This window comes from Malania oleifera, chromosome 1, assembly GCF_029873635.1.
Source record: "Malania oleifera isolate guangnan ecotype guangnan chromosome 1, ASM2987363v1, whole genome shotgun sequence".
Classification (NCBI taxonomy): Eukaryota; Viridiplantae; Streptophyta; class Magnoliopsida; order Santalales; family Ximeniaceae; genus Malania; species Malania oleifera.
The window spans coordinates 136495049-136513859 of record NC_080417.1 but is presented as its reverse complement, the minus strand read 5'-3'; the positions used below and the strand labels follow the sequence as shown (position 1 = coordinate 136513859).

The 18811-nt window shown below is 33.7% G+C and overlaps 1 protein-coding gene across 1 annotated transcript in view; it reads right to left on the bottom strand.

The window, feature by feature from the left end:
* Positions 1–18811, bottom strand: part of LOC131146223 (plant intracellular Ras-group-related LRR protein 6) — a 62204-nt gene that overhangs the window by 34119 nt on the left and 9274 nt on the right. Inside the window, exons 2-10 of the mRNA XM_058095661.1 lie at positions 12589–12652; positions 12316–12452; positions 12139–12225; positions 11709–11784; positions 7200–7274; positions 7002–7071; positions 6820–6897; positions 6472–6532; positions 6269–6347 (exon numbers count right to left, since the gene is read on the bottom strand). Coding sequence (XP_057951644.1) covers positions 6269–6347; positions 6472–6532; positions 6820–6897; positions 7002–7071; positions 7200–7274; positions 11709–11784; positions 12139–12225; positions 12316–12452; positions 12589–12652 — 727 coding nt within the window. The remainder of the gene's footprint in view (positions 1–6268; positions 6348–6471; positions 6533–6819; positions 6898–7001; positions 7072–7199; positions 7275–11708; positions 11785–12138; positions 12226–12315; positions 12453–12588; positions 12653–18811) is intronic.

Below are 18811 nucleotides of genomic sequence, written 5' to 3'. Positions count from 1 at the left end.
CAATAAAAATTAGACACTTCTAGGGAATTCTCTTGTAAATCCTTTCTCTCTTATTTGACTCATAACCCTACTGTGGACAAATTTGCTTTGTATCCTTTGATTTGGAAAGCCAAAGCTCCCTAAAAAATAAAGCTTTCATTTCGACTGCGGTACTTGAAAGAATTAATAGACTTGCTTCAAAAGAAAAGACCCAATAAAACCCTGTCTCCAGTTATTTGTGCCCTTTGATTGAGGAGTGGAGACTTTAGCACATTGTTTCTTCATTGTCCTAACACATTGGCTATTTCAAATAAATTATTTGGTATATCCGTTTAGGGCTGGTGTGTCTGTCCACATTGAAGGCCTTTTGCTCCATCACATTTAGAGGCTTTGGTAAAGGAAAGGACAGGAAAGCTTTATGGCGATGCTCTATTATGGCTATAATTTGGTGTGTTTGGATGAAAAGGAATGCTAGAATTTTCAAAGGAGTGGCTATGTCCAATAACTTGCTTTGGAGTGGAGTGACTTATCTTTCATCATTCCAGGTGTTAGCAAATGGTTTTTTTTCACCACATCTCTTTGGAAGAGATGCAGCGGGATTGGTTGGCTCTCTTACATTGATTTTGGTTTTGGGCCTAGACTGGGAAATTTGTAATCATTTAGGACCTGTTTGGTTGTGAAAAACATTTTCCTTTTCCAATTTTTAGTTTTCCAAAGAATTATAAAAATTTTAGCTTATCTTTAAATGTTTCAAGATTTGTATTAAAAATGTAGAAAATTAAGATTTTATTTAAATGGGCAAAAAAAAAATTTTCATTTTTTTATCTTTAGATTTAAAAATACAACAACAAAACCAAGCCTTAAGTCCCACTAGGTGGGGTCGGCTATATGAATCCTTTTCCGCCAATTTATGCGATCATGGACCATTTCTTTTGACAGATTCAAGGCTATTAAATTCTTATTCACTATCTCCTTCCAAATTATATTAGGTCTACCCCTACCCATTCTACTGCCCCCCACAATAACTAACTCGGCCTTCCTCACTAGCGCACTTTGTGGCCTACGTTGCAAGTGTCCATACCATCTGAGTCATCCCTCCCCTATCTTATCTTTTATAGGAGCTACACCTAACTTACCGCGAATATATTCATTCCTTAATTTATCTTTCAGTGTTATACCACTCATCCATCTAAGCATTCTCATCTTGGCAACTTTTACTTTTTGGATATTCTGTTTCTTCGTCGCCCAACATTCGAATCCATATAACATAGCTGGACTTATAGCCGTCCTATAAAACTTCCCTTTTAATTTTAAGGGTATTCTACAATCACACAGCACACTTGAAGCACTTCTCCATTTTACCCAACTTGCTTTAACTCTATATGCATTACATCATCTTCAATTTCTCCTTCAGCTTGCATAATAGATCCAAGGTATCAAAATCTACAAGTGCTATTTATTTCTTCATCATTAAGTTTAACTTTGTCTCCAATATTCCTCCTACCATTAGAGAAATTACATTTATATTCTGTCTTATTTCTACTTATCCTAAAGCCTCTAGATTCCAAAGCTTCTCTCCATAATTCTAACTCAGCCTTTACTCCGCCCCTAATTTCATCAATTAATACAATATCATCTGCAAAAAACATACACCATGGAACCTCATTTTGAATACTCTTAGTCAATTGGTCCATCACTAAAGCAAAAAGATAAGGGCTCAAAGCAGATCCTTGATGTACACCTATGGTGATTGGAAATTCTCTAGTTTCTCCATCTATAGTCCTTACACTAGTCATTACTCCATCGTACATATCCTTCATGACATCAGTATACCTACTACATACACCCTTTTTTTCTAAAATCCACCATAGAACTTCCTCAAGTATCCTATCATATGCTTTCTCTAGGCCAATAAATACCATATGCAAGTCCCTCTTCTTTTTCCTAAACTTTTCCATTAATCTTCTTAAAAGATACATAGCTTCTGTGGTAGATCTCACAGGCATAATACCAAATTGATTTTCTAAGACCTTCGTTTCTAACCTTAATCTTTGTTCAACTACCATTTCCCATAGTTTCATCGTATGACTCATAAGTTTACTTCCACATAAGTTTCCTCCATTTATTTGGCATTTTCTTAGTTTTTATAACTAAATTAAATAAATTAGGTAACCATATAATTCCATTATCACCTAAGCATTTCCAAACTTCAATTGGGATGTTATCCGGTCCTATAGCTTTCCCATTTTTCATCTTTTTTAGTGCAAACTTAACTTCATTAACTCTAATGTTGCGAATAGATCTCATATTTTTAGTCTTTTCCTCAATTGTCAAATCTAAGTTTAAGCCTTCTATTAGGTTTTCATTAAACAACTTACTAAAGTAACTTCGTCATATTTCTTCAATGTCTTCATCCTTAACCAAGACAATATCATCCTCACTTTTTATACATTTTACATTTCCTAAATCCTTACTCTTCCTTTCTCTAGCTTTAGCAAGTTTAAATATATCTCTTTCCCCTTCTTTTGTATCTAATCTACCATACAAACTATTAAAATGATTTGTATTTAACTTCACTAACGGCCTTTTTTGCATCTTTTCTCGCCTCCTTATACTTTGCAAAGTCATCCATGTTTCTACATTTTTGCCACATTTTATACCAAATTCTTTTTGTCTTTACAGCTTTTTGGACATCTTTATCCCACCACCAACTTTCTTTGCTATTTGAGAATCTTCCCCTTGATTCACCTAAAATCTCTTTTGTTATCTTTTTAATAGAGCTAGCTAATTTGCTCCAAAGAGTATTTGTATCTACCCCATCGCCTATAATCCAATCCCCATCTTTGATCATTTTATCTTTAAATTTTATTATATCTTCTCCCTTTAGGTTCCACCACCTAGTTCTCTTACACTGATTTAATTTATCATTTTTCTTTTCATTTTTTAATACATATATCTAACACTAAGACTCTATGTTGTGTGGTTAAACTTTCACCTGAAATGACTTTACGATCCTTGCATGATAAAAGATCCCCCCTCCTAGTAAAAAAAAAATCTATTTGACTTCTATTTTTTCCACTTTTAAATGTTATTAAGTGTTCCTCTCTTCTTAAAGCAAGTACTAAAATCATATGACATAGCGAAGTCTGGGATCATCTCCCCAGACTCATTTTTGTCTTCATATCCATATCCTCTATGTATCCTCTCATAACTTTAATTATCCCTTCCAACGTGTCCATTCAAATCTCCTCCTATAAATATTTTCTCAACCCTGGTATGCTTTGTATAATACTATCCATATCTTCCCGAAATTGTCTCTTAAGATTTTCCGCAAAGCCGACTTGAGGAGCATAAGCACTAATGATATTTATTATCTCTTGGCCGAATACCATCTTGATTTTTATAATTATATCCCCTACTCTGTTCACATAAACAAAGCTATCTTTTAAGTTTTTGTCTACAATAATTCCTACTCCATTCTTATGTCTTTCTTTTCCAGTGTACCAAAGTTTAAATACAGATTTATCAATTTCTCTAGCTTTCTCCCCCACTCACTTAGTTTCTTGAAGGCAAATTATATTAATTCTTCTTTTAATCATTGTGTCCATAATTTCCATGTTTTTACCCATAAGTGTCCCTATATTCCAAGTTGTTAATCTAATCCTAGTTTCTCGAACTAACTTCTTTACCTGCCCACGTCCAAAATGATGCAGGAACCCTCGCATATTTGACACTGTACCTGGGCGTCAATACGGCGTGTCGCTTCCGGACGACGACCTAGCCCACCCTCACCCACTTTTCGCGACACGCGAGTGGTACAAGTGCAACACGTCGCTCGTAGGGGACACCCCAATAAATATTCGATAAGGATTCATATCATAGTGATCTAACAAATTTTACGCTGGTTGTAAGTAACCTAACGCAACCCTCCTCCTTACCCGGGCTAGGGACTAGCTGTGTGTGAAAAAATTCGGGCATTAAGTGCATCACAAACGAAATTGTTTTCTAATTAAAAAAAAGATAACTTGTTTTCTAATTTTTAAAATTTTATATAAGATAATATTTGGAATCATGGATTTTTGAGCTTGAATTTGGATCTATGTGGATTTAGACATAATCCATACAAATTGAAGTCCAAGATCTGAATTTCATGCTCTCATCTAGAAAAATAATAAAAATATGTTTCCAACTTTTCCATATAAATTTGGAAAATTGAAAAACAAGGTAGCATTTTTGTAAATATGTTGAAAAATTAGAAATGAAAAATAAAACTATTTTCACAAACAGTGTCAAAACTGTTAATTGTTGTTCATTTATTTCATACAAATGTTGTAAAAATTAAAAATTAACAAACCTTTTTGTAATTTTTTGGAAAACGAAAATGGAAAACAAAAGCTGCTTTCCACAACTAGAAAGGCCCTTACTTTTGATGTAGCCCTGTTTACCTCTTTGTTTTATTCTTCTTGTATATTCTGCCCTTTTTAATAAAAATTATTTATTTGTCAAAAAAAATAAAATTTGGAAATGTAAAATAGCTCTTGCTTGTATGCAGCATCAGGAGCCCTCTAAGATGGTATGCATTAGGATATACAGGCCAATCGGCCATATGAACTGTACTGCTACTGATCATTGACTTTCTACCCACTAAATCAAGCTTAATCAGACTCATTTACTGCCTTTACCGTAAAATCTGAACTTTTTGGAATTATGATAACTGCCAGCATCTTTCACATAATGATAATCATTATAACATAGAAGGAAGACTTTATGCCTTGTAACATCCACATTCTGTAACACAATAGCCCATCATGGGCAACTATTCGCAAAAACACTGCTACTCCTTTGCAACTATATACATCTGACTTCTCAAACACCCATGGGGGGCAGGGGGAGAACTAGCACACACACACTAACAGCACTGATTAGAATATTAGCCACCACAGATTTCACCTCAAAGTAACTTTGCAAATATTTTACCTTGTCCAAACCCTAAGAGCCCTAGGGTATAACAGCTTGAATAGCAATGCTGCAGAGAGAGGCTGCTCAGTCTCAACCCAGACAGTCCTTAACTAGAGTCTCCAAAATCCAAATCACCAAAGGATAGTATCTTTTGTAGCTTATGACCAAGAAGCATAACCTTCCCACTGCCACTTGCAAGCTTTCCTTCTGTTCCTCATGCATTTTTTGCTCAAACAGCAAAGCACCCATAGACAACAGCTCACCCTTCAACATCAGCATAACAAGAGCCTAACATCAACACTTTCTTTATCTCAAATCATGGTTATTTGATTGCAAACATGTACTAGTCTTATTATCAGTAAAAACTGATCAATTTCTATTGCAGATATAGAGACCATAACACGTTTTAACCTGAATAACAAAAAAAATGGGAGTGGGGAGGGGGGTGCAAAAGGCACTAACCTCTTCTGAGGTTTGGCCAAAAAGACGTGGTCCTCCTTTGGACTTTAAAAATGAAACCCCCCCCCCCCCTCCATTAATTCAACTTGAAGTAGCCAAATAAATTTTCAAAAAATTGACTCTATTGCCCTTTTTGGCCCTTGACACACATGAAATGGCATAACAGTTGCTAGAAATCCATCCCCAAGGAAATGATGAAGTATTAACCTTTTTTATTTTTGGGGAGGATTACAGAGTTTTTTTATATTTGAAAAAAATTCATCCCCAATAATGGAGTTTGCAATTTCTTTTTTTTTTGGCACCGGGGGGGGGGGGGGGGGGTGGTGGGGTTGCACCGTTTTATGGATATTTGAACAATATTTATGCCATTGCATGTGTTTCAGATGGGCACCCACGCGGGAATAGTCAATTTTTGAAACTTCAGGAAGCCTCCTTGTCTTTGTGCTAAACCTTAAGGGAGGTCAGTCTCTTTCCGCCAAAAGGTGAAATTTATAAGTAACCAATTTGAACTAATCAAAGAAAGGAATACACCATTTAGAGAAACAAAGTCCCACCAAATAACAAACTGACTAGGCGATCATATCAAAATGAAAATTTTCTGTTTATCTTAACTGCTGGAATTATATAAAAAAAATAAATTCCCTTCTTAGTAAAATACATCAAATTCTATGCTAAAGTTGAAGAAATATATCAAACCACCTGGTTTGAGTGAAGATCTAATGTTCCTAGGAGAGAAAACTGACTAGGGGTCATATCAAAATGAAAATTTTCTGTTTATCTTAACAACTGGAATTATAGAAAATAAAATTGCCCTTCTTACTAAAACACATCAAATTCTATGCAAAGTTGAACAAATACAATTTCTAGACACCTGGTTTGAGTGAAGATCTAATGTCCCTAGGAGAGACAGTGCCCCTATCTCCACTGGTAATGATGACAGGACATTATTCCTGAAAAATGAAGACATAACTGTCACATGACTATAAAAATTTCTAAAGCTCAATGGAAAGGAACATATATGCACTCAAAATATGTTAAATATTGCAACAATCAATAAGAATGTGACAATATTACCCTAGATAGAACTCTGCAAGGGAAGAGCAACCCATTATTGATGACGGAATTGATGATATTCCTGCAGTATCATTCACATGAAATAAATTAAAAAAGAGATGCACTAAGAAAGTGTAAGAAACAGGCACAACACTAACAGAAAAACATACATGCGTACATGCATAATCCAACCAAAAAATAGCTCCCACAGATAATACAAGCATATATACATGCATTAAGCATTAATTATATATTTGCATCCCTCTGTGTGTGTGTGTGTGTGTGTGTAAGGTTGCATGTGTGTGCATATATGCATAATACACATGTGCTGCCTAAACCCTGTGAAATTTGGAAACTATGTTCACTCACGATTTTGGAGAAGGTCAAGTCGAATGAGACGTGAAAGGCGGCCAATATTCTCTGGAATACCACTCAACAGGTTCTTAGCTGTAAAAATATAATAGCAAACACAGATTCAAGGATTTTACTTCCAAGGGAATTGGATTAAACATCAGATAGGTAAACTAAACAGCTAGACTGCAGATACTTACAAGCATTGAGTTCTGTGAGCATGGTCCACGATGCAATCATATTCTCAGATAACATTGTTAGCATGTTTCCCTAGCACAAATAAAGTATAAATTACAAACTTGAAGCCTCAGAACATGAAATTATTCCTTTTAAGTAGGAAAAGGAACCAACATCATCACCAGATAGTAATTAAATCTAATTTGCAGAGATCTCATTACCTCTATGTCTAGTTTTGTCAATTTTGAACAGTGAGCTAGCTCTTCTGGCAAGCTGGCAATTCGGTTGTTTGATGCCTGATAAAAAAAAAATTGCAGTAAGGCAGATGTATGAGGCTTCAGCAAGCAGCATCACAAATCACAACCTCTGCATTAGAATATGCACGAGATGTTTCGATATCCCCCATTGCATCAAGAATATATAATAAATCACAAATGCTTAGGTTTCATCACAATTGCAACAGCCGTGAGACAAGGAAGTCCAATTATTTGGCCCAATTCTTGTCACTAATTAGTTAAAAACCAATCAATCCATATTCTACAATACTATGCCAAACATCCTGAAATACTCATAACTCGAGTACAAAAGGAGTGCAAATCAGATGTCAAAAATTATTCAAGCTATACCAGCCATCAATTAATAGAACTAATCAATCTATGTCAAATATTATATAACAGGATGCCTGAAATACAGTTGACTGGAGTACAAAAAGAGTAAATCAGATACCAAAAAATGTATCCTGTTGGGAAATTTTCCTTTATCAGATAATCTTCTCCATACTTTCTAGGAATATATTTTTGTAAGAGATATGAGATTGTAACTTGTGCATTGGAAACTCTCATTAAACAATCATATTCCTTTTAAACCAAGAGGTAGCATGTCCAGGTGTCATACAATTCATAAGCACCTAACATCCATCAACCTGAATTGAACAAATCAAACCTCTAAACCTGAATAAGTGGTTTATAAAGACAGACCAGAGACAAATCATCAATGAGTTAAGTTGCCAGTTCCTCATTCTTGGCAGGGAAAAATTGGAGGAAAGATAGAATAAAAAAAATTAGAACCTAATTACAAACTTCAAGCAAAATTGCTATGCCATGGTGCCGTCAATTAAAACAAATTAGATATACTGAAAACATATACAAAAAAAAACAATTATTGCAAATGGTCATACACAAACCAGTTTGGCCCTTAAACCAGCTGTGCAACCAACCATAAAAAGGGATGGCCCCCAGTTGCCACGGTTCAGCCAGCTAGCTCCAAAACACTTACCAAATCAATCTGTAAAAACCCATTCCCTCTTTTATAACCTTAGGTTTAAAACCCAGAACCATGACCAACTCAGTGAAGTCACTTGGTTAGTCGGGCCTGGCAGACCACTGCAACGGGTGACCTCAGCATATACATACAAAAAAAAGATCATAATCACCCATTAACAAAACAAAGCCAAAAACAATTAACAATTAGCACCATTTTAGCGCCACTTTTCCTGTTATTTTTCAAATATTCTTGAAACTTATACTAACAATAATTAATATTAAAATAACAAATTGTTATGATTAGGAGATAAATACACAGTGAGTGAGAGAGTTTGATCAAATTATAAATTTATTAAAGAGTTAAGCGGTTAAGTGTGTGATGCAGGGGCAGCATCAAGGATCTGCAGCCATAAGAGAATGTACGCGAGGAGAAGAGAAGAAAGAAGAGGGAAGAAAGGAGAGAGGAGACACAAAGTGGAAATCACACGTTCAATTCAATTCAAATTCATCAACAACTACTCCTACATGGCTTTCACAACCTATTCATAAGAAAGCCTCTTGACACTTGAAATTACACATATACCCCTAAAATTACATGAAAATACAAACAAACTCTAAAATACACAAATATTACAAACAAGCCCCTAAATACACATAATCTTATACTAATTAAACTAAGCCAAACAATCTCTTGACCCAATTCTTCTTAATTATTCTCCAACTCCCATGGTCTTGCTTCTTGTCCTACACCAGTGTGTCATTAATTCAAAAGCATAATGTAAACCTATATATGCAAAATATCTTATGTAAAAATACAAAAAAAAAAAAAAATGGCAGCCCGGTGCACAAAGCTCCCGCGTATACAGGGTCCAAGGAAGGGGCGGACCACAATGGGTCTATAGTACGCAGCCTTACCTTGCATTTTTGCAAGAGGCTGTTTCCACGCCTCAAACCCGTGACCTCCAAATCACACGGCTAATATATATATATATATATATATATATATATATTTTCTTGTCCCTTACAAGAAAAGAAAGCCTACTGTTAAGGTTTTGTCTTTCTTTACAGTTGGTCTCTGGTTCGAATCTTCACACCTGCACCTTCAAAAATGTTTTAGTAAAGACATGGGTCAACCTGGGCAATTCACAGAGTCAGGCCAAATTCACAGTTTAGCCCATTTGACCCGAGTTTGCAAAATTTCTGGTTTGTTGCATAAACTGGACACGTGATTTGACTGGATCCACAGTCCAACACTGTCACACCATCCAGTCTGTTCAGGTTTATAAACTATGTTTATAACTAATTCTAATTCTTCACTTTTTTAGAATATTGATTAAAAAACATATTTCTGCATAAATAAGTTAAAAGTTATGAGTCTGTTGGTATCGTTGCTGTTTTTGTTTTTTGTTTCTACTTCTTGCCAGTTTTCTATTTCTATTGTCAATTTTTAATTGTTTGTCAAAAGCCTAAAAACCAGATTTTATGGATTTTAGTTGTTTTGGCAACCTGTTGCCAAAAATTTTAAGATCCGTAGTTCTTTTGGATTAAATCATTCATTTTATACACTTCTAAATTAAAACAAAAATAAAATGACCATATAAATTTAAATGTAATTAAAATAAAAACAAACATAAATTTCAAAAATAATAATAATAAAAGAAATTACAAAATATTAGACTATTTTCAATTGCCATGTCTAATAAAATTTTTATTGTAAAGGACATTTTGAAAGTATAACAATTAAGTAAAATAATTATAAAAATTTTTATTTTTATTATTGTATTTTTTAATGTGTATTATTTTGCTATTTTATTATTTTAATAATATTTTATAATATTATCTTATTTAAAGATGAAAATGAGCAATTTCTTAAATCAGTTTTTAATTTGTTTTAATTCTATAAATATTAACTAAACAAGTTGTTGGTTTCTAATTTTTAGTTTTTGTTTCTAGTTGTTTTCGTTTCTGGTTTTCATTTCTGTAATTTTGCAATGATACCAAACGGCCCCTAAATTACAAATTCAATTATATCTTGTCCACTCTTGAAACATAAAACTAATCAATATAGCTGATGAAATATTTCTTTAATATTGAAACTGTTAGAATACCACTTCATCTAAAAGCTCAAGGGTTCGTTTGGTATCACTGTCAAAAATTAGACAAATGAAAACTAGAAACAAGAACCAAAAACTAGAAACAGAAACAAAAAACTAGAAACTAGCAACCTATTTGGTTAACATTTATAAAACTAATACAAATTAAAAACTTAATTAAAAAAACTTTGCTTTTCATCTTTAAATCAAAATATTATAAAAATATTATTAGAATAATAAAATTACAAAAAATACACATTAAAAATTTACTATAATTAAAAACATAATTTATTATAATTATTTTACTTAATTGTTCTACTTTCAAATTTTACTTTATAATAAAAATTTTATTGGACATGACAACTAAAAAATAGTAAAAATATTTTGTAATTGGCTTTATTATTATTTTTTGAAATTTATGTATATTTTTATTTTAATTATATTTAAATTCATATACTTTTATTTTAATTTAAAGTGTGTTAAATGAATAATTTAATACAAAAAAATTATTTCTAGATATTAAAATTTTTGGCAACAAGTTGCTGAAACAAGTGAAAACCATAACATCTGGTTTTCAGTTTTTTAGCAAACAGCTGAAAACAGGCAACAGAAACAAACACATTTTATAATCTGTTTTTTCACTGTGGAGAAACAAAAATAGAAAACATAAAAAAAAAAAACAGCAACGATACCAAACAGACCCTAAACTGTTAGGTTGTAGGCCAACAATGTATATCAAGCTTTGACAGTCCCCCGCACATGCAGCCCGACACATGTTGAGAGATAAACACACTAAGTAATATCCATAATAGGGAATACAATAATTTTTTAAACGCTATACAATAAACGCAAGCAACAAGGCAAGAAGCCTAGAACTCGGGACCTCCTAGTAACCAGCTCTGGTACCATGTTAGAATACCACTTCACCTAAAAGCTTAAGCTGTTAGATTGTTGGCCAACAATATACATCAAGCTTTAACAAAAACAATTAGTAATAACAACTAATACATGAATTGAGGATGTCTGGATAAGAAAGGGCGGTTCAAACTAATTTTGGTTTATTAAGGATATCCATTGAGAAACCGTGACTAATGGTAAGGATGCACACCCAAACTTGGTCACAAAGTTCAAGTCACAGAAACAGGCTCTCCAAATGTGGAGGAAAGGCTGTGTACACCATGCTGTTCCTAAACTCCTAATATAACATGGGAGCCCCATGTACAAAAGTGTTGCATACTAAGAAACTTGATCAAAAGGATATTAATGTTATTATTAAAAACTTCTATAGACAGAAGATAAAATAGCCCATAATTTCACAAAATCCCCACCCAAACTCCAAATGTTGTACGAACCCTTTATTTTGGTAAAGAATTACCTTGAGTTCCAATAAATTTGAGCAACTTCCAAGGGAGCTGGGGAGTTCCTTAAGTTGGTTATTAGAACAATCAACCCTGGAATGACAACATAAATACTGAAACAATCAAATGCAAAAGAAAAGCAAACTACTCTTATGTTGAATAATCAAGATAATGAAGCCAATTACAATATTGTCCCCATAAAGCAAACACCTAATTACAATTATTGACACAATGCAGATGCAGTATCCTAACTTTCTGGGAATACAAGGTTTGAGCTTATCCACGTGAAGGCTTGATTCTCAAACATTCACATGCATTGATTACTTTTCCATTGATCTGGCAGTACGTAAAGTTACTTATATGATTATGAATATATTGTTAAATTCTCCTATTTCTTTCCAGATGCTTCAAAACTGATGACAATAAAAATATGGAAAGAAAGCCTACTTGACAAGAGAATTTGCTGATCCAATCTCTTCTGGCATATACAGTAACAAGTTAAATGAAACATCTAACGACTTTAGCATTGGAAGCCTGTTTAACACACGTGGAATAAACATGAGATCAACAGAGCAGAAAAAACATTTCAACAATTAAAACAAGAATATAGATTCAGGATCTTACTGTCCTATAGCAGCTGGAAGCTGGGCAAGCTTGTTGTGGCTAACATTCAGCACGGATAACAGATGCAAATTTTTTAGGTCATCTCTCAATGTCTCAATATTGTTATGGGCCAAAATGAGCTTCTGTAGATCCACAGTCTGCAATCATGTTATTAAATATTATTTTCTTGTCTCTCAAAAATAAATGCAACTTTGTCCATATGATGACGTAGAATAAAAAACTTAGATTGCATTAAATGCTCAAAGAAGAAACGGCCAAGGATGTGAACTATACCTCCCACCACTTTTCTCCCTCACAAACTGCATCCATTCTTCGATATACCTCATCAGGCACTTCCCTATGACACAATTTTAGAAGTAAACTTCACGCAGATCAAATGAATGAAATTCCGCATTGAACATTCTGTATAATTGTTCACCCTCTAGGACAGGGCAAACAGAATGAGCAACTAAGAAAGTGCTATGTGATTCAGATGAAAATTTTGGGTCCTAGAAGTAAAAACTGCAGAGTTGACTACTGCTTACAAGAATTAAAAATAAATCAATAAAAATAAATTTCCTTGAGCTAGCTGATTCACAACTCACGGGATGGCTGGCATATAAATTCTGTAGGAGCATTTTAATCTTAAAGAATTAATGACTATTGGATAATATAGCTTGGGAAAGGGAAATGTACCTTGGAAAGGAATATAAATCTTCAACTAAATAAGTCAATGTTACAGGTATTTCATACATGAATTTCAAATATTAATTTCTTGAATCAACTTTGAACCTACACATGTATCTATTTAATTTAAATACGTTTTATATTTACTAGGTTCGCATATGCAGAGGGTCATGTGTGCCTATAGATCAGCCCTCTTGCATTGGTACTTCACATCCTTCTCATTCCAACTCTATCATTCATGCAATCTAAATTAGAGTTCGACTATCAAAGAAAAGATGTTTCCTTCTGGAGCTTTGGACTCTTCCATTTTGTGCAAAATTGGTAAGAGCCATACAATTCATCAAGTTATTGTATCCTGGGGGAAACAAGTCAAGATGTGTTCTACTACACCAATTTCATGGGTTGATACTAAAGCATTGGTGGCTTGAATCCCCTTAAAAGAGAACAATATTTTAACACCTTAGCCTAATTGTAATCATGCCTATACTCTAATTGTTTTTTTATTTGTTTTTATATTTATACTAGACACCTAACAATTTTACAGAGAGTTTTCAAAATGCGGAGCCTATACTTGAAAAACCCAATGAACATATTGGAGCCTAGTTCAAGAGACAGAAAATTAAGGTATTTTTTTACCCTACTCCTCAAAGTCACCTACGTTCTCAAAAGAAATCAAACAAAGTCAACTCAGACAACATGAATGATGATGAACTAATTGGGCAGTGAGAGAAGGACTTAAATGAAGTAAGTTCAATTTATACAGAACTACTTTGTCTATGGTCATTTTCCTAAGAATACTCAATGAAAGCCCAAAAAGAAGAATATAAAAATCATCTCAGACAATCCAAAATTATCAGGGGCAACCCTCAACAAAAGAATAGGAATCAAGCAATCAAAACGGGAAAAACAAAAACCAAAAAAAAAAAAAAAGGTTTTATTTGTCAGAAAAGTGGGCATATTGCTCAGATTAGAAAATTTCAAAAACATGGCCCCAATCCTCAAGCCAATGTAATTGAGGAGCCATTTGTCACCATCATTACTTACATTAATGTGGTCCATAGTATTGCAGAGTGGTGGGCAAACTCTGGTGCTAATAGCATGTCTGCTTTGATAAAAATTGGCTCAAATTGTACACTCCTTTTAAGGAGCCTAAAACTATCAAGTTTGTGACTCTTGTGCCACTCAAGTACTTGGTAGCAATGAGGTAAATTGAAGCATATTTTTGGACAAATGTTGATATTAAAGGATGTGTATCACATCCTTCCCTAAGAAAGAATTTGGTGCCAAGTTTTCTTCTTAATAAGGCTGGCTTTAAACAAACTATGGAATCTGGACATTATGTAATCACTAAGAATGAAACACTTGTAGGCAAAGGTTATTAATGACAGTATGTGTGAGATCGCCACTTTACCTAAAAGCTTAAGTTGTTAGGTTGTGAGCAAACAATGTATATCAAGCTTTAACACTCCCCTACACATGCAGCCTAATTGCATGTGGAGAGATTAGACAAAGATAAATAACATGCATTACAACGAATATATTATTCCACCACACAATAAAGCAGACAACAAGGATAGAACCCATGACTTCTTCGCATCCAAAGCTTTGATACCTTTGAAAAAAAAAAAAAAAAAGGAAAACATGGAGAATAAAATCCTACCTACATCAAAAGTAAACAATTACAGATCTCCCATTCTAAGCCCAAAAACCAAAATCAATGCAAGAAAGCAAACCAGTCTTGCTGCATGTCTTCCAAAGAGATATGGTGGAAAAAACCATTTGCTAACACCCACAAAGATGAAAGATAAGTCACTCTACTCCTAAGAAAATTAGTAGACATAGTCACTCCATTGAAAAAAAGATACCATGTTCGATGACCCCCCTTTACCAAAAAGCTAAAGTTGTTATGTAGTGTGCCAACAGTATATAAGTTGTTGAGAGCCTAAAAATAACAATAAAGCATCTTCAAGTTCTATTTACATACTTTCTTCTTTAAATTTTTGGCATCTTGGTTTATGTCATATAAATAGATATGTACAAAAAACGAGTAATTTTAGGTAATCCAAAATGTCAAAAAGAACAACAACATCAATAAGCCTTAAGTCCCACTAGGTGGGCTCAGCTACATGAATCCTTTTCAGCCAATTCACCCAATCGAGAGCATTTTCTTCTACTAGATTAAGGGCTATTAAATTGTTTCCTCACTACCTCATTCCAAGTTATTTTAGGCCTACCCCTACCCCTTTTCATGCTAGAAACGATAATTAACTCACTCCTCTTCACAAGTGTGCTACTAGGCCTGCATTTCAAATGCCTAAATCATCTAAGCCAGCCTTCCCTTATCATGTTTTCGATCAGTGTTATGCCTAGTCTATTGCATGTTTGTTCCTTAATTCATCTTTTATACCACTCATCCATCTTAACATTTGCATTTCGATAACTTTTAATTTTTGAAAATGTTGTTTTTTTACTTGCCGAACATTTTGAACCATAAAGCATAGTTGGCCTTATAGCCGTCATATAGAACTTTCCTTTTAATTTTAAGGGTATTCTATAATCACACAACATGTCAAATGCACTCCTCCATTTTACCCAACCTGCTTTAATTCTACGTATTACATCCTCTTCAATTTCCCTTTTTGCTTGCATGATAGATCCAAGATATTGAAATCTACAAGTGCTATTAATTTCTTAATTATCAAGTTTAATCTTCTCTCCTCTACTCCTTACGTTACCGAAATTACATTTCATATATTCGGTCTTATTCCTACTTATCCTAAAACCTTTCGACCCTAAAGCAGTTCTCAAAATTTCTAACTTAGATTCCACTCAACTCCTACTTTCACCAATCAAGGCAATATCATCTGCAAACAACATACACCAAAGGATCCCGTTTTGAATACTCCTAGCAATTTCATCAATCACTAAAGTAAAAATATAAGGACTCAAAGTAAAACCTTGATGTACACCTATTGTGATTGGAAAATCTCTAGTTTCCCCTCGTACAGTCCTAACACTAATCATTACTCTATCATGCATATCATTAATGAACTCAATATATCTACTGTATATCCCTTTCTTTTCTAAGACCCACCAAAGAACTTCCTTAGGTACTCTATCATATGTTTTCTCTAGGTCAATAAAACTCATGTGCAAATCCCTCTTCTTTTCCCTAAACTTTTCCATTATTCTCCTTAAAAGATAAATAACTTCTATTATCAATCTCCCAGGCATAAAACCAAATTAATTCTCTGAAACACTCGTTTCTAGTCTTATTCTCCGTGCAATTAACCATTCCCAAAGTTTCATTGTATGACCCATAATCTTAATTCTACAATAGTTATTACAATTTTGAATATCACCTTTATTTTTGTATAAAGGTATTAACGTGGTCTTCCTCCATTTCTCCGGCATTTTCTTGGTTTTTAGAATAATGTTAAATAGATTAGTTAGCCATATACTTCCTTTATTCCCTAAACATTTCCAAACTTCAATTGCTATATTATCCAGTCCAATAGATTTCCCATTTTTCATCTTTTCTAAAGTCATCTTAACTTCAAGAACTCTGATTTTGTGAATAAATTTGCTATTTTTAGACTTTTCCTCATTTGTCACTTTTAAGCTCAAACTTTCATTTTGGTTTTCATTAAACCAATTATCAAAGTATCTCCACCGCCTTTTTTTTAATGTCTTCTTCTATAGTTAAGACATTATCATTCTCGTCCTTCATACATTTTACATCACCTAAATCTCCACATTTTCTTTCTCTAACTCTAACAAGTTTATAAATGTCCCCTTCTCCTTCTTTTGGATCTAGTTCATTATATAAGTATCATGAGCTCTATGTTTAGCTTCATTAATAGTTTTTTTTTCTTTTGCATTTTTTCTTGCCTCTTTGTACTTTTCAAGGTTTTCTATATCTCTACAACTTTGTCATATTTTATACCAGTTTCTTTTTGTCTTAAATCTTAATGAAATTTTGGACTTCTTGATCCCACCATCAACTTACTACCGCAGCATCTCCCTTTGGACTCACCTAAAATCTCTTTTGCTATCTTTATGATAGAGTTAGTCATCTTATTCCAAACAATATTCGCATCCACCTTATCCCCTATTGTTCAATCACATTCTTTGATCATTTTATCCAAATGTCACAAAGGATCTTGGAAATTTTGAATCATGTAGCATTAGTAAGAGCAAAATCACAAAAGGGCCTCATATAGTGTTGCAATAAATATCTTATTGCAAGAGTTAGTTCATACAGATTAGTGTTGATTTGAAGGAATTTTAACTAGTGGAGGAAATAGGTATTTTACTACTCTCATTTTTCAAAATATATGCATATTTACTTGTTAAAAAAATAAAACTGATGCATTTTGAGAAATTCATAACATTCTTTCTCGATGTTGAAAATTAATTTGGTAAGAAAATTAAAAGAATTAAAACATAGAAGTGATAGATGCCATGAATATGAGTCTTCAAAATTCAACTCATATGTTCAATACTTGGAATTATCCATGAAATTACTCCACCATACTCTTGGGCTTTTAGTGGAATGTCTTAAAAGAAATAGAACTTTAATATATTTGACTAATGTCATGTTAATAGAATCAAGTGCATCTCCTAATCTTAGAGGCAGTTTTAACTGCTCATCATGTATGTTGAATAGAGTGCCATACAAAAAGATTAAACTAAATCTTTTGGCCATTGAAACAGGCCCAAGCCTAACCTATGATAGCTTAGAGTTTGGGGTTGTTTAGCCTTTGTAAGCTTACAAACCCTAAAATACCTAAATTGGGTGCTAGAGCTTCTATTTGTGCTTTCTTAGATACATAGTAAATAGTACAAACTCTAGATTTTTGGACATTGAGAATAATGTTGTGTTTAGAACAGGTGATGTTTTTTTCATGAAGGAAAAATTCCTTTCAATTCTAAAAATAGTGGGGGCCAAAATTAGTGATAATGCTTTTGTTAAACCTAGCTCAACTCCTCCTACAAAATGGAAGAGATTTCAAGACTTCAACCTTGAAGGAGTAAAACAGCCAGGGTTGAAAAGATTTGGTCCTAACTATTATGTTATAATTTAGTGGAGTCAAATTATTTTACAAGACGCATTTGTATAAAAAAAAATGCAATTTTTTGGAAAGAGGTAGTAAATGATGAGATGGAATCTCTAGTTTCCAATAAAACATGGAAATTGGTTTACAATAGGGTTGTAAAACCATAGGATGTAAACAAGTCCTTAAAATCAAAGCTATTTGGAAGGCCAAAGTCCCCCTGAAATCAAAGCTTTTCTCTAGTTGGTTGTTCTTAATAGGATTAACACTTACACCAATAACTTGTTGCAGATTAGGAGGCCTTTGAAGGGCTCTCTCCACAAACGTAATTGTGCTTTGTTTTAACTGCTCAGAATTTGTTCAGCACGTTTTCATGCATTGTGATTTTGCCTGAAGGGTATGGAACAAGTTATTTAACTATTTTGGAGAATGATGGGTTTGTCCAAAGACAGTGAAGGAGTTTTTGGCAATTTCTTTTGTTGGCTTTGGTAGGAAAAAGGAAGGGAAAGCATTATGGAGATGTGTTTTCTTTAGAGTATTTTGGGGCCTGTGGATGGAACAAATTGCACATATTTTCTTAGCGAAGAAATTGTTATTTCTGCTGGTTTGGGGGAAAATTCATTATTTGGCCTCCCTTCGGCCTGCGGGCTATGGGAACTTCATTCAGCACAACTGGCATTCCTTGTTGACTTGTTAGGGCACATTGATTTTTCTAGGTTGTTTTTCATGACTTTTGGCTTTTCCTTTTTGCTTTTTCTGGGGGTAACCTAGAG